At 46.0% G+C, this 22931-nt stretch overlaps 1 protein-coding gene and 1 pseudogene across 4 annotated transcripts; one reads left to right on the top strand and one right to left on the bottom strand.

Annotated features, from left to right (window-relative positions):
- Positions 1–6: 6 nt before the first annotated feature.
- Positions 7–17850, top strand: CDC25A (cell division cycle 25A). 4 transcript variants are annotated; one of them, XM_011375360.2, is made up of 15 exons: positions 7–184; positions 1165–1238; positions 1996–2038; positions 2534–2570; positions 3035–3133; positions 4936–5055; positions 7520–7654; positions 8152–8226; positions 9152–9325; positions 12471–12569; positions 14267–14329; positions 14425–14523; positions 15099–15229; positions 17239–17350; positions 17588–17850. In XM_011375360.2, exons 1-15 carry the CDS (start codon positions 15–17, stop codon positions 17726–17728), a joined length of 1572 nt encoding a protein of 523 aa, XP_011373662.1. In that variant the 5' UTR covers positions 7–14; the 3' UTR covers positions 17729–17850. The 4 variants fall into 4 exon arrangements, with proteins under 4 accessions (XP_011373662.1, XP_011373661.1, XP_011373664.1 ...); XM_011375359.2 differs by having other exon boundaries at positions 3032–3133; XM_011375362.2 differs by lacking the exon at positions 4936–5055.
- Positions 13840–13958, bottom strand: LOC111729611 (annotated as a pseudogene).
- Positions 17851–22931: the final 5081 nt, after the last annotated feature.

Raw genomic sequence — 22931 nt, 5'->3', positions numbered from 1 at the left:
GGCCGGGCGCAGCCATGGAACTGGGCCCGGAGCCCTCGCACCGCCGCCGCCTGCTCTTCGCCTGCAGCCCCTCTCCTGCGCCACAGCCCGTCGTGAAGGCGCTGTTCGGCGCGCCAGCCGCCGGGGGCCTGTCGCCTGTCACCAACCTGACGGTCACCATGGATCAACTGCAGGGGCTGGGCAGGTGAGGAGGGGTAGACGAGCGGTGCCGCAGGCCGCTGACCTCCCAGACCACTTTCGGGGTGATCAGGCCGCGAGAAGGGCCAGACCTCTCCGCCGCTTGGGAGCGGCCCCGCCTGGCGGGGGCTCGCCATGTGCACCCTCCCCCCCAGGCGGAATGTTGGGCGGGAGAGGCCGTTCGGACTCTCCAGGGCTGCCCTCAGCCCCGAGCCAGGCCCGGTAGGGGGTGGGGGCGTCCCGGGCTCCCCACCTTCGCCACCCCTTTCGGATTGCCCTGTACTCTTCTTCTGTCTCTATCCCAGGAAGTTCTTTGAGATCGACCCCCACGGGGCAGAGCGGGCCCTCCTAGGCGCTCGCTTCCACCCTTCGCTGAACCACCTCGCAGGATCTAGTTTCCTGTGAGCTTTGTTCCTTCTCAACAAAGGGACATGGCATTTTCTTTCCTGGGGTTTGTGCAAAATCAGCGCAGCCCCTCGCCCTGTGCACATTCGTGATGTCCACCGCGATGCATTCCTCAGGCCAGGCCTTTTTACCCAGCTTTCCATACCCAAAAGCTCCCTGGACTTCTCTTCATAGCAAAAAATGCATCCCACAGTGTTTGTGGTGAAGCTGCTTTTCCTTCAATCTTGGACATCCTGTTTTCTAAGTAAGTACATGTGGTGTAGATTTTCCAGCCTCTGAAAAGCAGGAACGTGTCCTATTCATTTTTCATCCCTGCTGCTAGCACTGTACCTAGAGCACATGCTCCCATTTCAGGAAATACTCCAACATTCATCACCGTCATCCTATCCTATCATGCGACCCAGGCCAGTGCCTACCACCCCACTCCCTTCTCATCTCTAACACTTAAGTGCTAGCTGGCTGTTGTGGCGGCAAGGTGTTCTGTAGTGTGGTCTAGAAGTAACGATCATAGGTGGCAGCCTGTCTCCTGTATGTAACCTTTTAGTTATGTCCTATAAACAGAATTATTTCTCTTGGTTTCAGCGAGTATGAACAGTCACTGGAGGTGAGAAACAACAGTCTGCAGAGAGTGGGCTCCTCCGAGTCAACCGATTCAGGTATTGTTTTAAGTCCTCCACGTTTATCCTGTGTCTGCTGTGTCGGGAGCGATATTTGGAATTGGCCGAAACATGTGCTTTCACTCAGAAACTTTTTGTGGCATGTGGCAAGGGACCACATGAGTCAGGAGCGAACACCTACCTTCCTGTCCGGTTATCTAGATAGCAGGGAGGAAAGGTGGATGGATGCTAGGCAGGCACTGGTGGGTCTGGGTGGTGCTAAGCAGTCTCCTCCACCTCACTGCCTTTGGTAAGATGAGCACCTTTCTTGGCGTTACTTTGGGGAAGGCAATAAATACTTAAACTGGCTGGTCATATGGCGTAATTGTATTTTCCAAACCCCCAAATTATGCATATAATCTGACAAGATAAAATATTTGAAATCAAAACTATATCAGGAAACTGGGATTCCCTATTCTTTCCATGGGTAGAACTCACAGAAAGTTACTGGGTAACCTCTGTCTAAATGACCAAGCAAGTCTGTTTAATTCAGTTTCTATTCTCAAATCCTGTTTGTCTTCATCGTATTTGCCAAGTAGTAAAAGGGGGTTAGTAGATATACCATGAAAATGTTAAGACTTGTGCAGATATTAAGTTTTTGACAATCACATAGAGACTCGACTTCAATTCTGGCATATCATCAAAGCCATAAGTCTATTGACTGGCTTAAAGAAAAAGTACTAGCATTCTTACTTATTTTAATAACAAAATGGTGTTTCGTGTATTATTTTGTGAAAGATGTTTTTATTTCTCACAGGCTTCTGTCTGGATTCTCCTGGGCCCTTGGATAGTAAAGAAAAGTATGTATTCACTGCTTTTAAATGTTTGTGCTTAGAAAAATACTCTTAATTTTTTAAATGAAATTCATCATGCCCCGGACTGGAGCTCTGGATTTAGTGGTCCCTCGTAAAACTGGATCCTATAAGCAGTCTGGTCCCTTCTGAGAATGAGTAGTTTGTGTCAGCAGCTTTCAGAACTTTCTTTCCTTTATTTTAGCTGTAATTTGGTGTTGTATTTGAGTCTCACCCAAGCTCTTGCCCCAACCTCTGACGTCATAGCCTTAAGAGAATGTGTGTATTTTAAGACAACACCTGGGTTTGTTGTTTTCACCGTGAAGCCCAGCATTGGGGGTGCTTGTGAGAACAGGACAGCATCAAAAAGCTGTTCTTCCATCTTGCCTAAAATGGGAATGTTTGACTACCCTTCAAACTATAGGTGAGACACAATGCATCTTCCGATGTGACTACCTCTTTATCTGCTTTATTCTCATTGTTTACCTTCTGATTTTGTTGCAGCCTTGATAATCCCATGAGGAGAATAAATTGCCTACCTGTAAGTTCATTTTGAACTAATACCTCTTATTCGCCCCTCAGCTACCAGTGTGACCTTGATAGTAGACCTTTAGGTAGACAATGAAGACTGCTTTGCCTTAGTCTCATAAGCAGTCATACTCCTAAAGATTCAATAACTGCCTCCTGAGGGTTTTTCCCACCATCTCTAATTATCAGAGTTTTATCAAACCAGGAGGGGTTCTTTTTATGCAAATAATGTTGTTTGGTAGGGGGAGTTAGTTGGCAGCCCTAAATCCCTGCTAGGGACCATAGGCCTTGTGGGGTTAGGTGTAAAGCCACATAGCGGGAACTTATGTCCTGTGTCCTGACAAGGTTGAACACTGGCCACACTTACTGCACTGTGTGAATTGCTAGGCCCCTCTCTATTTCTTTTTCTTTTGAGAACTGAGTTGCCATTGGATTTTCATGTGTGTACCCTAATTCCTTTCTTCTCTTTGACAGCAGAAGCTCCTGGGGTGTAGCCCGGCTCTGAAGAGGAGCCATTCTGATTCTCTTGACCATGATGTCTTTCAGCTGATGGACCAGGATGAGAACAAGGAAAACGTGAGTGTGGCATTAATGTAGCTGGCAGAGATAAAACCCACAAGTGTCATTGGCTTACAGAGAAGTGGCTAGGCTGCTTTCTGGGAGCCTAAACTTTCACCAAAGTCTTGGTGGTCTTTGGAGTCAGAGAAACTTGGATTTGAATCCTGCTGCTTACTAGCTGTGTGACCTTGGCCAGTTTTTTTCTCTTTTTTAGGTGTTCTTTTTTTTTTTTTTTTTCCCAGTAAAATAGGAACAGCAGTATCTAGCAGCTCTGTTGTGGGAATTAAATGAGATAACGTAGACAAAGGATTTCATATGATTCCTGGCAGGTAGCAGCTGCACAGATGGTAGCTCTTAGGAGTAATTATATTCACGAATAATTTATCTGGAAGGGTCTGCCCAGGCCTTCCTTTCTTCTTTGTGCTGACCTTGGGCTAAATTGTAAGCTTAGGAAAAGGCTGCTTGACAGTATTTGAAAGAACAGAGCCAACAAGTCCCAGGGAATTTGAGTAACTGAAATGGTAGCTTTGAGGGTGAGCCTGTGGTTGTCCACCCAAAAGTCTAAGAACACCCTGGCCTGGCTTTTCTCTCATAGCTGGCAGAGTGCCTTGCACAGGGCAGGCATCCAAAATAGTTAAATGAATTAGCTCAACTATTCTAATCTTTTTATATATATTTGCATATATATTTTCTCCCCTTTTCCATTTCCTACTAAAATTCCTAAGCCTTATAATCTTCCAGACTTAGTATGGCGCCTCCATGAACTCTCCCAGTGATTCCTCTGGCAAATTGCAAGATGTTCCAAGGGAGAATACAGAGATGAGTTCCTGCCTTGAGTGCTCGGAAGACTGTGTCAACCTCTGTGTAGTCTTTTTTACCAAAGAACAGTCCAGAGCTGTACCCATGCCAGCTTGGTCCCCACTCTCATCCCTCCCAAACTTGGCTTCTCATAGGGTTGCCTGCTCTGAGCTCCGTTCTGGAGGGGAAATGGCATAGGTTGGAGAGCTCTCACTCTGGGGTTGTCCTGTCTGGCTAGGAAGCCAGATCTTTAGGAAATCATGTAACCTAGAAGGCCTAGTTTCTTCATCTGTAAAATGAGGATGATTGGTTGTAGTTGGTGGTTGATGGGCTAATACATAGAATATACTTAGTACTGTGTTGGCACATAAATACTTTGATATTAGCCGTTACTGCTCTGAGCACTTAATACCAAGTTCTTACATGGATATTTTAGGGTAGGGGGATTATGAGTACTTTTAAACTTTAAGTAAATGGAATCATACAGTGCATATGCTATCACTTCTGATCTTTCATTCAGCATTATGTGAGGTTCGTCCATGTTGAGTAAACCAGTAGTGTTTTTCCCATGGCTTTGAGTATGGAATACAATAATTTTAAGTGGAAATGAATTCTCTCCTAGGAATAAGGTAGAAAATATAAAGCCTTCAGACATAAATCTAGAGTGAAAAGTGGTGGCTCCTGCTCAGAGTCATATTGAAATGACTTTCTTTTAGATTTTAGAAAGTTGTTGACTTAGCTTATAACTCAGTGTTTTGTGTACTTGGCAGAAATGCGTTAGGAAAAGTAAAGTGGTGAGAGAAAAAAATGCTGCATTAGAAGTTAGCTGTTGACAGAGTCTTTGAAATTCTGAGCTACACAGGTCCAGTGCTGGAGTTAGAAATGGGTAAACTCTTAGTTTGGAGGCAGTGACGGAGGTGACCAATGCCCGCTCCCTTGGCTGTCTCACCTGAACTGTAGCTGAGGCCCTCTAGGTGGTTTCCGTGGACAGTGGACGATGTCTCGACTCTACTGTCTTGCAGGAAGCCTTTGAGTTTAAGAAGCCAATAAGACCTGCATCTCGTGGCTGCCTGCATTCTCATGGACTTGAGGAGGGTAAAGATCTCTTCGCACAGAGGCAGAACTCTGCCCCGGCTCGGATGGTATGTGCTCTGGCGTTCGTAGGGAGGTTCCTGATGGGGAGAGAATTAAAAGCACCCTCTTTCACCTGGAGTTGAAGACCCTGCAGTAGCTCTTGCTGTCTTTACCTTGACTTTGTCTTTCGAAACTAGGTGGTCACAGTTTTGGTGTTTTGCTGTGTCTGGAAAGCACACAGGCAGAAGGAGAGTGAGATGGCATGTTTGAAATATTGGGCTTTAGTGAGGAATATTTGACCTGGTCAATTCCGGGAAAATGATCAGCAAGCGACCCAGGTCATTGTCCTAAGCGTATGGTAGAATTCTGTGTCTTATTTAAAACTTGCTCTTTCACAAATGCATCTGAGTGCTAAAAGGTACTTCCCAGAGTGATTTTTGGAGAGAGCACTTGGCTTCTTCCAAAGGTGGTTTATTAAGAACTTTTGTGGATTTCCATGAACTCATTGCCAGTTGGGCTACTTGAAGGTATTTGGGGCCATGTGCCTTGTGGTTATTTATTTGCCAGGCAGACTGTCATTACTCCCAAAGTTTTTCCTACTGGTGATCTGACAGCTATAGACGGGAGAGGCCCAACTTGAGCAAAACAATTGCATTTGGTTTCCAGGTTTTCCTGGGAACTTACATCTGGAAAGTTGTGGTCTAAGGTGTGGGTTCAGCCAGCATCGCTGTCTAGCATTTGCACAGAACACTTTTATGTTTTCTTGGCTTTAATCTTTGTAAGCCTGAGAAGTAGCCGGACTTATCCTTTTTACAGATTGGGAAGGTGTGGTCAGGGAGGTTGGGTGATTTGCCAAAGGACACAGATAAATAGAAGACCAGGATTTAACAAACTCTTCTGATTCTCAAGTACGCAGTGAGCCTTTGAGAGCTGAGTACCCAAATAAATATGTTGAGTGCGTGTGTGCTCGAAGCCAGCATTCCCTGTGATCACTTGGTCATCCCTAGGTGCAAACTGAAAGAAAGCCAGTGCTAATCTCATCAGTTTGGCTTTTGATTATGTCAGGGCTTTTTTTTTTTTGTATCCTTGCTTTAATCTCCAAGCTCCATCTGTCTTTCCTCATAATGGCTTCTTGGCGTAGGACTCGTGTAGAAAGAATTAAATCCAGTCCAGAGATTAGTCTGTCATTTTCTATAGCACATTTGCTTCTAGGGATCCGAGAACCCAGGTCACAAAACCTCATATTATAACATGATGTGCGCATTTGAAGGGTGTTGCCTTGTGATAGAGTTACCTACCCCTAGGTTCTGCTGGCTGGAAAACTGCCAGCGTGCCGAGGGGGTGCTCAGGTGCCTTGTGGAGGATCAGGGACAGCCCAGAGCTTGTTCTATGGTGCGATGCAAAGCTAGTGTCAGAACCAGAGTAGGCCAGCTGCAGAGAGAATTCCTAGATGAGTGATCCGCACAGAAAAACCAAGGGGCTGGCTTGAGGGCCTCTTAATGCACCCGTAGTCCTAGGGGATTTGGATCTTAAGGATATTTGTATGGCTTATGTTGGGACCACTTTGTTACTCTGAACTTTTTATATATATACATATCTCTGAACTTTTTTCCTGGCTTTGAAAGTGCATGTGGAAAAAATAAAGTATCAGCAATGTTTGTATTGGCAGTATTTATCTCTAGGTAGTAGATATTATGTGAGTAGATATTATGAGTGGTTTAACTTTTTATGTTAAATGTATACTAGTTCTATAATGGTGGTTCCCCCCAGAAATCAAGATAGGGTTGCCTAATGAGATGCCCCCAGTTTTACTCCAGGAATGGTGTCTCCTAGGGAAAATATAGTGGGGAGAAAAGCCTAGGTTTTGGAGTCAGACAGGTGAGCTGTGTGATCTCGGTAACTGTGCTTAAGCACTGGTTTTCTGATTTGTTAAATAAGAACAAATTGCCCTTAGTGTGTTGTGAGACTTAAATGGGACTAGATGTGTGAAGATTATAGCATAGTGTCTGGCACACAGTAATTCCTCAGTTAAAAACTGAGCAGCCGTCATTTAAAATCCAAGTCTAAAGAATTAGGATAGACTTTTCTAGAACCAGGACACCCTTTATTTCCCTCTGTCAGAACTGGAGCTACAGAAGCATTCTCTAGGCCATTTTCTGGTCTCCCTAGAGACTCGTATCTTCTTACCCTTCCTCATTTCAGCAGATTATCATGTTGTCTCAACCCTAATGTTGATCTGTCCTCTGACAAAACAAACCTGTCTTTCACAAGAGGCTACCCCCAGATGCCACTGTAAGGTGAATTGCTTCTGGAAAGAGTTCTTTGTGAAGGCTACTTGGCCTGACATGACTCAGGACTGTGCGTGGAGATCAGACCATTTATAGCCTTGAGATTCATATTCCTTTGATTAGTAGCTGCTAAAATTTTACTTCTTATAACAAATATAGTATGTTTTCCTCATAAAAACTAGTGACACATCCAAAGAAAGTAAAGCTGATCATTTATTAACAAGCCATGAATTCTGTCTTGCAGCTTTCCTCAAATGAAAGAGATAGTCGTGAACCAGGAAATTTCATTCCTCTCTTTATGCCCCAGTCACCTGTGACTGCCACTTTGTCTGATGAGGATGATGGCTTCATGGACCTTCTCGATGGAGAGAATTTGAAGGTACTGTGTGTGTGTGTGTGTGTGTGTGTGTGTGTTCTTATCCATTCCACTGATACCCCGAGAGAAGTCATGTGAGAAAGTACAGTGATTCCCCAGGGCTTGAGTTGGCTGATAATTTTGTTTGTTTGCTGAGACTTTATAGCCCATTTAAATCCTCTGGAGGACTTCAAGAGAAGACACCGATACAATCCTTCTTACCCCAAAGGAGCTCACTGTCTATTTTTGTGCAAGAGATGTGAAACTTTGGTCGACTGGTAGTCACATGGCCTAAAACTGAAGAGACTGGATCCCTCCTCCCATACGGGGTGGGGGTGCTTTTAGCTGTGTTCAGATAACCGAACGATAAAATGTGTTTCTCTTTGGACCTTAAAATGTTGGGGAGTGGGGAAGAGGGGCAGACATGAGATACTTCCTGTCCAGGCCTGTCTGTCTGGTGTTCTTCAGGCAAAATCACACCTAAAGCGTTTAAATCTTTGTAACCGTTTTTCTTTCTTTAGAATGATGAAGAGACCCCATCCTGCATGGCGAGCCTCTGGACAGCTCCCCTGGTCATGAGAAAAACTACGAACCTTGTAAGTAGTTCCAGTGTGCCTGGAGGGAGCCTAGAGTAACTGGGCCTCTGGGACAGAGTGGACTAGACTAAACAGAAAACCGACCCTCTGCTCACATCACCGCAGGAATCAAATTGTTTCATTTGAGAGTCTGGCTTTGGGTCTGTGAGCCTTGACTGGTCGGTGACAGGGCCACAGACACAGCCACTCTAACTTGGGGGCTGACTGGACAACCCCGGGCCCAGAACCAAAAGAGGAGATGCGAACCCTGCCCTGTTCTGGTTGGGGTGGAGAGAACATGTTGGATTATCATGTTTTACTTTCCAAATTTGGCAGGGTACGGAGAGACTAGAACACATTCAGAGAATACTCAAGTAGAATAAGGAGACTCAAACCTGTGATAGATACTATGGACAGAAAGGCTCCTTTTGAAGAGATCTTGTTCTTAAATACAGAAAAAAGAATAACCGGTCTTGAATTACAGGACTTGAGCAGAGCTAAGAGGAGGCCACTGTAGCTACTCGTTTTTGAGCCAGAAAGATGAGTTAAGGCATGGAAGGTTGGAGGGTACCACATGTGTTTAAAATCTGTTGAGATGTTAAAGCAACGTGCATGTAATAACAGGGGCAGAGGAAACCAAAAATGTGTTCTCACCTGGAAGGTGACAGTTACCTGACTCTTAAAACCCTGTGCAGACAGGAAGCTTTTTGAGAGCACCGATTGTTTTCCTCACCTCCATGTAATGCCAGCTCAGTACATATGCATTGAGCACCAGGTACTTAGTATCTACTAGGTGCCGGGCCCTACAAGAGTTGATGGGACTAGGTGAATGGGCAGTGTGTTTCCTCATTTAGGGTGGGTCTTAATCCATCCCAAGAAGTCCTAGGTCCATTCTCTAACCCTGCAAGCAAGTTTTAACGAAAGTTGGCTCTTTTTTTCCCCACAGGGTAATCGCTGCAAGCTGTTTGACTCCCCCTCCCCGGGTAGCTCCACCACGCGGTCAGTGTTGAAAAGACCAGAACGATCTCAAGAGGAGTCGCCACCTGGAAGCACGAAGCGGAGGAAGAGCATGGCTCGGGCCAGTCCACAGGACGCTGCTAGTCCAGAGAAGCCCCAGGAGGTTAGTTTTGCAGATTCCTTTTTGCTCCAGAGAGTGAAACTGTGTTTTTCTGTTCTGAAATTTCCATTGGGTTCTTTTTCTTTGCCGAGACTTGCTTTCTGTTTTTCATTTGTTTCAAGTGTGTTCGTAATTGCCTGTTTGTGCATTTTTCTGACGGCTACTTTACAATCCTTTGTGGACAGTTCCAACATCTGTGTCATGGTGTTGGCTTCTGTTGATTGTTTTTTCTGTTCAAGTTGAGATTTTCCTGGTTCTTGGCGTGATGAGTGATTTTTCAATCTTATCTGTGTATTTGGGGTATCATGAGACTCTGGTCTATGTAAATCTTCTGTTTTAGCAGGCATCCTCTGATGCCGCGGGGAAGGTGGGGATGGAAATCAGGTTCCCCAACACAGCTAGAGCCTCGTTTCACATGATATACATAGGGTGGAGGCAGGCCTCAGGACTGCTGGGCGGGAACGAGAGTTTGAGCTCTCTGCTAGACCTGTGCTGACATTATTGCAGTAGAGTAGAGATTGGGGCACTTAATTACAGCTGGGCAAGGCTAGAAGCCTAAGCTCTCCCCCCTTGCTGATGGAGCATGGAGTAAGACCACGGTCTTCCCCTTAGTGTTGGCTGGAACAGAGTGTTATGTTGTCGAAAAGTTTCGCCTTGTCTTGTCCTCTGGCTTGGCAGAGCAGGCTTTTCTTAGGGCTGCTTATTTCTTTGAATTTGCTGTGTTGCCATCTCCCGCCTCATGAATCGAATGCTAAACTCATTCGTTTTTAATCTTCCCCTGATCTATTGAGATTTTTAAGTTTCCCACTACTTTAGGTTTGTCTTGCGACTTCATAGTGTTTTCCCTTGTCACTTAGTTCTGGATATTTTAGTTCCTTTATTTCCTTCATTTAATTCAGACCTTTTGTGGCCTAATAAAAGTTTAATTCTTATAAAGGCTTTACCTGTACTCACAAAAAAATGTATCCTCTTTGGTGTCAATTTCAGTATATCTAATTCTGCCTGATTGCCCAAGTTAATTGCACTGCTAGTAGTTGTATGGTTTGTTTTCATGTTATTTTGGAACTTTGTCTACTAATATATCATGAACACCCCTGTGGGTCAGTATACAAAAGTAAATTATTTTTTAAAAGCGGCATGAGAAGCCTTATGGATATGCTGTTTTTCTGTTAATTAACATTTAGATTGTTTCCAGATTTTTAACACTATAAATAGCTACAATAGTCACCATCTTTGCATATTCATTTTTGGGGGAATAAGTGGGGTCGCTCGGTAAATATGTTATGTGCATTCATTCTGTTCTCTAAAAGGAGTCAGCGGTGCACATGCCTGCCAGAAACAAATGATACATTTCTTCAAAACCTCCTCAGCACCAAATGTATCCTTCCTAGGAGATCTGGCTGTTCTGATGTGTGGGAAGTGGTAACTCATGTCTGTTTCTTGACTCTGGGGAGATTCAGCATCTCCGTTATTTCTTATTGACCATTAAACATTTCTTTGGATGAGTGACCTGTCTTTAAAGTTTAGTCGTGGTTCTCTGGACCTAAGTCCTCTGCTCCTCTGCATTGCCTACTCTGTTTATTCTATGAACTGAAGCCTGCAAAACATTATTACATCTCAGCTGTGGTTACTCTGTTTTTGTTAACTTGTTTATATATATTTTGACCTATTCATAGATTTCCTGATTTTAAAACTAGCCCAGTTTCCTGAAGTGTCGTATTTGGTTTACTTAGAATTGCTTTTGTTTGTACATGTTTTTCCTTCATTATACTGTCCTTGTATCCGATTTTAGTATTAAGCATTATAAAAGAAACTGAGAAACTGCCCTTATTTTCTTTAGCATGAAAAAGTTTGAGTAAATATCAGTTGTCTTAAAAGATTAGCTAGAGCATAGCCATGAAAACATCTAGGCCTGGTGCCTTATATTTTATCGTCTGTTGTAGGTACCAAATACTTTATGAACATTTCATTTTTTTCCAATTAAAAGCGCAATTCAAGATTAAAGGGCAGGAATGTTTGTGAACCTTCGCATTGTGTACATGTCAACAAATTGCCTTTCAGAAAGCTTCCTGTTTGTATATCAATATTTAAGAAGAGTCATTTCCTTTTGTCAGACTTGGGGTTTTCCTTTTTATTTTCTTAATATCATCTCCAACTGTCTCCTAAATGCCTTTTTCTTGTTCAGATCTGAATCCAATAAGGTCTGTGCTAAAAACATTCTCTTTTTTACCCCCTTTTTTGTAAGTGTACACTTTCATTTCTCGGAGAAATGCTGGTACTAGGCTAGTCACTTCGGTGGTAGTACACACCGAATAGTTTTCCAGAGCGGTTATGCTCAACAGTGTACAAGAGTTCCATTTCTTCCACTTCTTTCCCGGTGTTTGGGGTTGTTCGTCCCTTTAATTTTAACCATTCTGGTGAGTGTATGCTGTCTGGGGTTTTCATTTGAATTTTCCTGATAGTCTTTCTTGGTCCTAGATTTTCCTCTATTGCTTGTCAAAGTTGATTGCCCATTTTTCTGTTGAGTTGTCTATTTTGTGGGAGTACTGTATATATTCAGAAATGAAATGTTTTATTGGCTCGATCCATATCTCCCCACTCAGCCTTGCCTTTTCTTTTACTTGATATTGTTCTTCTGGTAAACAGATTTTCTTGTATTTCAATTTATCAATCTTTATTTGTTTAGAGCTTAAGAAATTCTTATCTCCCATGATAAGCCCTTTTGACATGCACTTAGAGGTCTGATAGCTTCCTTGTCCCAGCCTGGAGTCAGTCACTTCAAAAAGCCCTGATTTTAGCAGAAAATAGTATGTAGAGACCACACAGCCCTTCAGGGGCGCCCGTGGCACGCCTAGAACTTCTCAGTGAATAGAGCTAAGAAATACGTTTTTAGACTTTCCCTTACTTTTAATCTTCTTTAAAAAAAAAAAAGGAAAAATTAGTTTCAGAGCAATTCAATTAGACAATGAAATAATAGTAGACCTAGTCAGTAACCCATTGTTTTCTCTAAATTCAATAAAATATAAAAAGTCTTTATTTGTTAAACATAGGCATAAACATTTTAATCTTTTCGTGACACGGTCCAGGTAAATATTTTGAAAAGTCCTGTTCAGTCCTAGCCTCAGTTTCCACCTTTGATTTGCCACAGATTCTCCATCAGTCTTTATCCCTGGTGTCGTCCACAAAAGGGACCATCGAGAACATTTTGGATAATGACCCAAGGGACCTTATAGGAGACTTCTCCAAGGTAATCGCAAGCAGATGCAAACCTTTGGCTATGTGAGGCAGGGTTGGCGGGTTACCTAGAGCTCCCAGCCTTTCCCCGTCCCTGAGGTGGCTCCTGGGCTGCCCCAAAGGGGACATAGTTTGAAAATTTTAAAGATAAGGAAACAAACTCATAATCAGATGTATCTTAGTCTCTGTGGGACTGTAGACCTTCCTGTTGCTAATCAGAGGTTTTAATAAGTACGAAGCCACTCACCAGCCCCCTTGACTCTAGCCCAAAGGCCAGGCTTTCTGGGAACTGTGTTTCTGATCATAAAAAATAGTATTGCAGAAAAGCATAAATAGACCTATAAGCTCACTACAAGAGTATCACAAGGTTATCTTAAAAGGTCCAGGGTTGAGACTGAATTTCTCTATTGTCCAAAGAAGCATGGCCTTTGAGGGAAAAGGCCTCCAGGGGGGTCCAAAGGAAGATCTGCTGATGGCCTGACAGGGATTTCCTACAGGAAGGAGTTGGCCACCTGTGAGCTGTTGTGACCTGTGAGGGTGGGATAGGGAATGTGACAGTAGCAGCTCCTCTAGCCACATATGACGTGAAGGGCTACCAGACCAATCTTTTATTCATTAATTTAATTAACGTTTATTTTAGTGCTTATTACGTTAGGCAAAGATTCCAAAATGAGACCCAATTCCTTCCCTCAAAAACTTTAACGCATGTTCAGTGAGACCTGTCTAACCACGTAGACAGGAACCATGTGTAGCCACGGCAGATTGGAGTAGATGTCAGTACAGTGTAAGTAGGCCAGGAAAAAGAAAGGGTGTCATCTCAGCGGATGGGATCTGGGCCTATGATATTTCAGCCAGTAGGGCGGGGGTTTTGAAGGAACAGGGAAGAATAAGGTTAAAAATGGGATAATTCTAGTCCAAAGGAAGGAGCAAGCAAAGACCCAAGTGTGTCCTCTCTTGTGGACCCTTCCATTTGAATCAAAGCCCATACATTTGTCATAATGACCCTGCACATGGCCATGGGAGTGGGTGAGCCCTTGACCCGGGCACTTGCCCTAACGAGTCATTGCTGATGTTCCGTCTTCCCCCTCAAGGCCAGGCCGGGTCTCTTTTTTTCCATCTCCAGTGCCTAACACCACGCTGGGCACAGTAGGTGCTCAGTAAATGAGTGAAGTGGATTTTCCACTGAGTTTTATTTATTTATTTTTTAGGCGAAGCAACCCTTGGTTGACTTCACAGATCGCAAGGACCTTGTCAGCTTACAATCCCTTATTTTTTTATTTTTTAGCCTACAGCACCTGATCTTCCTAGGTGGTCTCCCATCCAAGTACTAACCAGTCCCGACCCTGCTTAGCTTCTGAGAGCAGACAGGATCGGGCTTGTTCAGGGTGACATGGTCGTAGACTTCACTGAGTTTTTCACGGCTCTTCACAGTCTGGCTGCCGAGTTGAGGACTGACAAAAGCAGAGGAAAGCGAATTACCCGAGTTTTCCATACTCTGGCAGGCTAGCTCGCTAACCTTGGAGAAGCTGTTCAGCTTTAACGGCTGGAATGGGGGAGAATAGACCTTATCTGTTTGTGTAAAAATTAAATGCTCGATATTAAGGGCAAGTTTGTTTTTTTAAAGCTGCCTCTTACCAGGCAGGTAAGTGGTATAAATGTTGCGTTTATAGGCTTCCAGATTTGCTAAGTGTCTCTATATATCTTTTTAAGGGTTATCTATTTCATACAGTTGCCGGAAAGCATCAGGATTTAAAATACATCTCTCCAGAAATTGTAAGTCACCCTTTTGGAAACTACCTCACGTGGAATATTTGAATCTAGTTGTTCCTGGCAGCCAAAGCCAATTCCCCTGGGCTTTCTCTCCACAGATGGCATCTGTTTTGAATGGCAAATTTGCCAGCCTCATTAAAGAGTTCGTTATCATCGACTGCCGATACCCGTATGAATACGAGGGAGGCCACATCAAGGTATGCGTTCTGGTGAGCCTCGCGAACGTGGGAGGCATAGAAGGTGCCCTAGACAGCATCTGTGACTTAAAATGGGGGGTGGTGACACCTGGCCGCTTATTTGTTCAAACGCCGGTTATGAGAATTAAGAGACCCCTGTGGGAACGGTGACGCCTGGTGCGCTTGTTCCCTGGCCTGCGGGACTCGACCGTGTCGTGCAGCCGGCGCTCCCTCTCCGGGCCCTCACGCCATCGCCAGCAAGGAGGTTTCTAGGCGGTGCCCACCAATTCCTAAGCCAGGCCTGAACACGCCAGGGCTCTGCCTGGTGGGGAGGGGTGTTCCTGGGAAGAATGTAGCTGCCTATGCATTTCGATCTTTAACCAATAAAATAGTGTTGGAATATGGCAAGAAGTTACATTAAATACAGCATAGTGTTTGCCGTTGTCTCCTGGCTTTTCAGACTTCCCAGATTCACAAATAGCACTGAGAATATGCAGTCATAACAGAATTTGAGGTGCCCCTTTAAAGATCCCTCTCAGAATTATCACTGCAGGTGTGAGATGGGCGGGTGCCAAGGGTCTCCGGTGCCTTCGCAGGGCGCGGTGAACTTGCACATGGAAGAGGAGGTCGAAGACTTCTTACTCAAGAAGCCCATCGTACCTACCGACGGCAAGCGCGTCATCGTGGTGTTCCACTGCGAGTTTTCTTCAGAGCGAGGCCCTCGTATGTGAGTGCTACACAGAACGGGTGTATCTGTGGGGCGTGGTGGCATGTGGCACGCCTTCGGAGCCCCCTGTTGTCCATCATTTCCGTGCCTTAGTTTACACATGTGGCATGTGAATGCACAGTTTTGTGAAAGTATAAATTTGCATGTAACACATTCTCTCAGATTCTTCTCTACTTAGCAGTCACTTAATGTCATAAACAGCTTGAGCGTGGTTTATAGGCTTTGACCTAATGGTTTCGGTTGTGAAGGGCTTGCGGGCTTCTCCAGTCCAGCCTGTCTGTGGTGCTAGCATTGCCTGTGCAGTATCCTCTGGAGATCTGGCCTCTGTGTCACCTCCCCCACTCCTGAGTTAGTCCTGCTGTCGGGTATGGCTCACTATTTAACCTTCCTTTATATTGACTTAAACTATGACTCTTCCACTTTCCCCCAACTGTCCTTAGTTCTACCTGTGGGGCTACAGTTCTCAGGTGACATCCTTCAGGTACAGTGTGGTTGCTCTATCTGCAGATGCCAGAAAAGCGAAGATTTAAAGTAATATTCTGATGCTCGAACAGCATCTTCCACATTCTCACTAATGATGTCACGGGACTGGCGCTGAAAAATATGATCAGAAGTGACTGATGATATTGAAAAGCTAGAGGAAGGGGCAGACAGCTGTCCAGCTATCATCCATGTCCTTTCAGAAAGGACCGCAAGCCTGGAATGTGTCAGGTGCTATCGGCCTAATAAACGTACAGCAGTGAGCAGGACCGACGGATGTCCCAGGAGGGTGACATCAGACGATTGTGACAAGTACTGGCAGATGGTTAGAGCGATTGTGACAAGTACTGGCAGATGGTTAGAGCGGTGGCAGGGAGGAGAACAGCTTCAGCTGGGATGGTCCAAGAGAGGCCCCGGGGCCATGTTCTCGTACTGCCTTTTTATTTTGAACCATTTCAAAGCTCGAAAAGAGGTTATCCCTGCACGTGCTTCGTTTTATTTCGATTGCCGATATTTTATCACATTCACACAAACAGCTACAACAGGAACTTGGCGCGTGTCTCCCCAAGTCCTTCAGCATCCGTCTCCTAAGGACGAGGACTTTGCCTTGCATTAATACAAAACCACAGTCACACAAAGGGATGGGGTTTGAGCAAGACCTCACGTCCATTCGTGAGTGGAATTATTCCCTCTGCAGGTATTCCTGTCGCCGCTCACGTGCCAGACAGTGTTCCAGGTACCAGGGAGAATGGCAGTGGACAAAACAGACTGAGACCCCTGCCTTCAAGGAGCGTACGTTTCAGAATAGGCAGGCGGCAGGCCAGAAGCATCTTCTAACACATTGCACACAGGCCAGATGTGTAGTGTGCAATGTGTTAGAAGATGCTTCTGAGAAAAATATGACCGGAAGCGGGAGCTGCCTGGCAGGTTGGAGGAGCAGCAAGGGGAGAACGCAGTGCCTGGAGCGGAGCGTGAGGGGAGAGTACAGGGAGTGGGGGTGACAAGGTATAGGCCCCTTTGAGGCCTTTGGCTCTTGTACCCAGGATTGGGCAGTAAGGAGCCACCAGCCAGGTGAGGACATCAAGGAAGAACATTCAATATTCATCCCAGGCATATGCTGCAAGTAGGTGCCCTAGGCAAGAACGTGCTCGGCCTGTGGAGAAGCCACAGGAAGGAGGAGCCCCCTCCGACGGGGAGCGAGGGAGAGAGGGCTGGGAAGGTGGTAGAGAATGAGTGGGAAGCTGTTCGAGGCCGTCACCACAGATGAAATGCAGGCGGTGGCCGGGAGGATGCTGAACCCAAGGGTCAGATGCTAGGGCTGTTTAACCTGGAAAAGGAAATTTGGAGAAGAGACCATCTGCCTTCCATTACAACGCAATGACACTTTTTAAAGGCCGCACATGGCCAGGACCTCGCCAGGCCGTGCTGCTGTTCCCAGGATTGAGCTGGGAAGGCCCGTGCAGGGCGTCCTCTGGCCACTCTCCCCGCGTGTCCGCACAGGGCTCACCTCACTGTGGCCTCTTTTACAGGTGCCGCTACGTGAGGGAGAGGGATCGGCTTGGTAACGAGTACCCCAAACTCCACTACCCTGAGCTGTATGTCTTGAAGGGCGGATACAAGGAGTTCTTCCTGAAATGCCAGGTAAGAGGGGCTCTGGAGAGCATGACCACCCCTGGCCTGGGTTGGCCAGCTGGATCTGCCTGGTGGCTGTGACTGTTTTTGCCGGGGGTCCGGGGATTTGCCCTGCGCAAGAGGGGCCCTAGGAGCTGCCGACCGGGTCTGTGTTGCCGCTCCCAGCCTCGAAGCCCCAGGCAGGGGCGGGGAGCAGGAACAGGAGTGAGCAGAGGCACCCTGACCTCACTTGCCCTTGTCCCCCAGTCTCACTGTGAGCCCCCCAGCTACCGGCCCATGCACCACGAGGACTTTAAAGAAGATCTGAAGAAGTTCCGCACGAAGAGCCGGACCTGGGCCGGGGAGAAGAGCAAGAGGGAGATGTACAGCCGCCTGAAGAAGCTCTGAGCGCAGCGCGACCCTCCCCGCCGCTGCAGAGAGACTGGAGCAAAGGGGCCAGCTGGGTGACGTTTGGAGAGGGCCTGGGGCTTCCTGCCTGAAACCTACCTGCCACACTCCCAGGGCTGGAGCCCATAGCATCCTGCTGGCTACGCCTCTTCCGTCCCTGTACCAGGACAGTCTGCCAAGGCTGTCACATACGGCACGGCACAGTTCTGAGCACCAAGTCAAGACGTTCTGGCTCCTTCTCCCCACAGCTGGAAGGGACCATCTGGGGCCTTATCGGGCACTGTCCCCTCATGAGGGGAGGGGCAGGAGACTAGGCGTGGAGAGAAGAAACACAAAGGGAAATGCTGCTGGCCAAATACCAAAGACAGCCCAGGAAGGAAACGGTCTTTGTGGGATAACCCATATCTTTAATTTATTCAACCTCATCAATCACTTTATTTTTCTTTTTTAACTCCTGGAGACTTATTTAACTGCTGCGATGGGTCATGATACTGCCACTCCAGATAGGGTTTTATCCCAAGGACTACCTCTGCTTTTAATTTAAAAAGGGAGTGGGGAGAAGAGGCGAACCTGTGAAGTCGTGGGACAGAACTGGGAGCTCTGACACCCCAGGAGGCTCTGCTGTATAAAGCCACAGCCTGGGGTACTGGTGGGAGCAGGCACCGGACTCGGCCTTGGCCCCAGGACATAAGCTAAACCTCCCAAACCTACCTCAAAGGCCGGTGAAATCTATTTGGGGGGGTGACCCTGCTCTTCCTCACCCCAATTCCCTGTGATGTTGGCTTGTATAGGAGTCACAGTCAGGAAAGCACTTCTGGCAGCTTCCATGGGGCCACCCCCAGGTCAGTGTTGGGCTGTGGTAGTGTAGGTATCCCAGAATGGGGGGGCAGGGATGGGTGGGCTCTGTGGGATGGGGGAGGGGAGTACACACTGAGTATCTTCCTTCTATTACTCTGCTACTCTTTGATAACTTAATTTCCAAAAAAAATAGTCTTTTTATGAGTCAAAGAGTATCAAATCAGTGTTGGCTGGCCCATCCAAGGCTGGGGAGAAGGGCCAGGAGCCCTGGGCATCAAGGGGGCGGGCACCGGCATAGAGGACTGTGGAATGTGTTTCTCAGGAGGCAGTGTGGTGGATTTTGAAGGTAAAACTGAGTTTATCATGTTTTGATTTGAGGGACAGGGAGTGATGGAGCATCACCAGTTGCCTCCTCACCTAACCCCATGGAAGTAGGGGTCTCAAAGGAACACCTCCCACTCAAGGAGCTGGGGCTGACTTGATTGACTCTGGACAAGCCTGTTTGGTTCCCGCTCATCCCCACCTTCAGGCACCGGCCTCCTCGCCATCTTTGCTCCATTTTGGGGAGTGGAAGCCAAGTTTGTCTTATACACAAGAGTCAGTTTCCCCTCTTGCCTCGGCTTCCTATTCTGGGGATGGGGAGGGAACCAGTGATACTGGAGATGACTGGTTGCTGTGTTAATGGGTTTGAGTTGCATTTGGCTATAAAACAATCTTGTTAGAAAAAGTATGTGGGGAATAGGGAACTGGAGGGGAGAGGGAGAAGACCATTCCCACACAGTGAGACTCATCTCAGTTGGTCTCTAATCTTGTTTGCAGGAATTCTGTTTGTTGGGCCTGAAAAGGGAGGTGGAATGGCCTTCAGATTATACCAGTTTAACTAGCATTGCTAACCAACTGTTGCAGGCTTTGAAAATAAAAACAATCTTGAACCCATGCTCCGCCTAATTCTTGATAGATTCAATGAGAATTGTGTTTCCCTTTAAGGTTGTGGGACCATGCTTGACTAAAACCAGTGGCTGGAGCAGCCACCGGCCTCAAGAGGCCAAAGGCCTCAGGGGTGGCTGGAATGACTTCTAGTTATTGCTCTGATTTCCAGTTATCACAAACTTACATTCAGATTGATTTGCATGATGAAACAGGGACAGCAAAAACTTGCCTCAACCACTGACATTCCCTCACAATCTGTTCATGCATATGGATTAAGCAACTGGCCAGAGGAGATAAGAGTTTAGATTGTGTTCCCAAGGAGCCAGAGGATACTACAGAAAGATAGGACAGCTGTCGGTAAGTCATGGGCCCACACAGCCAAGGAAACTTGGAAGTGTGAAGCTGGGGGTTATTGCCAAAACGGATGAACGCTGGAGCAAAAGTCTATCACAAAATAGAATGGCACCTGGGATAGAAAATAACTTGTGTCTTTATATAAATATTTTTTAAATTTTCCATAGACATAGCTGATGCTAAAATCTGAAATGTTTCACCTGTGGTCCCAACTGAAGTCAAGCTTCCTTTAGACATGTTCCCTTCTGATTTGCATCTATAATAGAGGCATCATTCCAGCTTTGAAAGAAGAATTATATGCGGAAAGGAAGTTCCCCGTAACACCCATCTGCAGTGAGTATTACTGTCAACATGTTTCTGTCCTGAAGACTTGGAGAAAACATGTCCAGAGTAGCAAGGGTACTCTATCTAGCTCTCACCTAGCATCCTATTTCCCCTCCCGGACGGTCTTTTAACCCAGAGACACTGCATGTGTGAGCAGCCCCATCCTACCCTCTACTCAACATTTGTCACACTATTATTTTTGAAAGTGCTTTTAAAATTTTATTTTTCAATTACACTTGACATACATGGCTGTGCTCTTATCGAATCCATCCCATATTAGAGTACCTTCCCAAAGACAAGATTCCCTGTTCCTAATGAGAAGATTGTTTTGATTAATCTGACCACATAAATTAGGTTTTATGGTGGAAATAGCCAAATGTCTACTTGTAATATTATCTGTACATATTTAAAAGCACATATAAAACATCGATTTAGATATACTGCTTTTTTTTTCTTTCCGGATAAAATCTTAAATTCTTCAACCTCTATTTCTGTACCATGTACTACTTTCCGTGAACTCATCTTTTATCCAAATTATTTAATATGACACAGCGCCTTTCTAGTTCATGTATAAAGAACCTCTACCAAGGTTACAGCTCCTCCCTTTGGGGCGTGCTGTCTTATCTCTTCACTTACCAAATTCCACAGGGCCGCAGCCTTCCCTAGCGTGGCCCGTCTCCTAAAGCGTACTTTCAATAAATCTTACTTTTTATTTAAAAAAAACTATACCGAGACCAAATATTCATTTTTGTAATTAGGATTATTTTACATATGTCACACAAGTATATTCATGATTTCTACAAGACCACTAGTTGATCATGGAGAACTTCAAACATATTCTGGATGAAAAAGCGCTGTAACAAGTCACAGATTCCTAACTGGGCAGGTCATGGTAGGTCGTCACACCCCAGGCCTGTAATTACTTTAGCGAGAGGTTTTCAAGCTAGTCCTGTCCATTGTCCTTGGCTTCTAGGTTAACACACCCTTGAAATGTGTAATACCCGTCAAAAGGCATCACCATTCTCTAGAGAGCCCCTAATGTTAACTGTCCTGCCGTCCAATCCCCCACCTTGCTTTCTCCTACCTCCCCGTAAGCTTATCTTCCCTTAATTTTGAGTGCATAAAAGAAGCTGCAAAACTTATTCTTCGGAGCAGCTGAGATCTTCCCAGCAATGTCGTCAGTTTTGACTCAAAACTGGATGTTTCTTACAGTAACATCATAGTGGACAGAGATACTGCGGAATTGTTCCAGATTAACAGACTGGTGATTAGGCTAAAATGCTGCCTCAATGTTTAATTTTCTGAATTTGATAATTCTCTAAGAAGAATGAGGATATCCTTATTCTCAGGAAATAAAGCACTGAAGTTAAGGTTAAGGACTTACGTAATGTACTTCCAAATGGTTTAATAATTTTAAAAATGTCTGAGACTAAAGAGGTAAAAAATGGGACAAATGTTAAAAATTAATGACTTGGTAAAGGGTATAAGGGAGTTCTTTGTACTATTCTTGCAACTTTCTGTTAGTATTAAATTATTTCACAACCAAATATTTTAAGGGGGATGCTGCAGTGCCGAGCCCCTGTGTAGACAGGGTGGGTGGACCGGGCAGCGAACTACCCCGATGCCTGGGTGGTCAGGGATGAATGTGAGGGGTGCTCCAGAGAAATACCAGGCTTGATGACAGCATCTTGCCCCAAGCATCCAAATGGCAGTTAAAGGGACAGCTATAGAGAGGTCCCAGGTCACAACAGGGACCGGGGGAGAAGCAGAGCATTGGGCAGGAAGTCAGCACACAGAGCAGGGACAGGGAGACAGTGGAGCCACAGTCACAGCAGGACTAAAGAGAGAAAGAAAAGCTCTCCTGCCCTGGCTGGAATGTCACTGATGACCTTGGTGAACAAAGGCTGCCCACAGGGATGGGGGTGGATGAGCCATAGGGAAGGAAAGCTAGGGAGGGAGGCGGTAACAGCGGAGGGGCTGGGACGAGCTGGGACGAGCTGGGACGAGCTGGGACGAGCTGGCTGACCTTCAGCAGTTCTCAGCCTCTGTGTGACTGTGACCAGGCAGCAGAGTTAGGAGTAGGGATTCCCTTGAGGATTCCAAGATCTTAAGACCTTGGCCATTCTGATTTCCAAGTGATGAAACCAGGGAGTCGTGTAAAGCCCAGTCTCAGGCTCCCTGCTTGCACACTCCCTGCAGAAAGGCAGCCCCTTCTGGTGATGGACAGAGCCGTTCAGCTCTTCCCACAATGTCAAATGACCCAGCTGGGCGTCTCCACACACAGGCCTCCTTTGTTCTACAGTTGCCAGCCTGAGCTTGCTGCTATGGCCGGGGTACGCCAGCAGATGGCGGTGGTACCCCAGGTGAGCCCCCTGGAGCATCTGCCTTTCAGCTTTTCTTCCGTAGGAACCAGTAACTGGGAAGAGCTGGGGGCTCCGTGGGAACCCGCCACCCCGCCTTGGCTTCCAGCTGCGTTTAAGGGCATCCTGCCAGGCCCTGAGTGCAGGTGAAGCTATGGCCGTTCTTTGTTCGGGCTACAGTTCCCAATGACCTGGTCCAAGCGCTTGCTTTGTGTCCCACAAAGCAAGGGCACCAAAAGGGAAAACAAAAAGTGGGAGCTGGGAATGGATTATCAGTGTATATTTTTAGTACAAACATCAAAGTAGTCATCATGGAAAAACGTCAGCTTTTTGGGGGGATGTCTTTACACTTCATTCATAGCTTATTTTGGATGACACAGGGTGGGACCCATCTCAATCTTTTCAATGCCTGGCCCCTTCCCCCTGGGATAGTCTTG

This window comes from Pteropus vampyrus, unplaced genomic scaffold, assembly GCF_000151845.1.
Source record: "Pteropus vampyrus isolate Shadow unplaced genomic scaffold, Pvam_2.0 Scaffold271, whole genome shotgun sequence".
NCBI classification, from domain to species: domain Eukaryota; kingdom Metazoa; phylum Chordata; class Mammalia; order Chiroptera; family Pteropodidae; genus Pteropus; species Pteropus vampyrus.
Note: the sequence above shows the minus strand (reverse complement) of the source record. Positions and strands in the feature narration are given on the sequence as shown.

What these genes read in the sequence shown, in the direction of transcription:
- CDC25A (XM_011375359.2), top strand. Translation starts at nt 15, where the DNA reads ATGGAACTGGGCCCGGAGCCCTCGCACCGCCGCCGCCTGCTCTTCGCC. An exon ending in GGAGAATAAATTGCCTACCT is followed by an intron (nt 2,571 to 3,031) that starts GTAAGTTCATTT and finishes TCTCTTTGACAG; the next exon opens with CAGAAGCTCCTGGGGTGTAG. An exon ending in TTATAGGAGACTTCTCCAAG is followed by an intron (nt 12,570 to 14,266) that starts GTAATCGCAAGC and finishes TATCTTTTTAAG; the next exon opens with GGTTATCTATTTCATACAGT.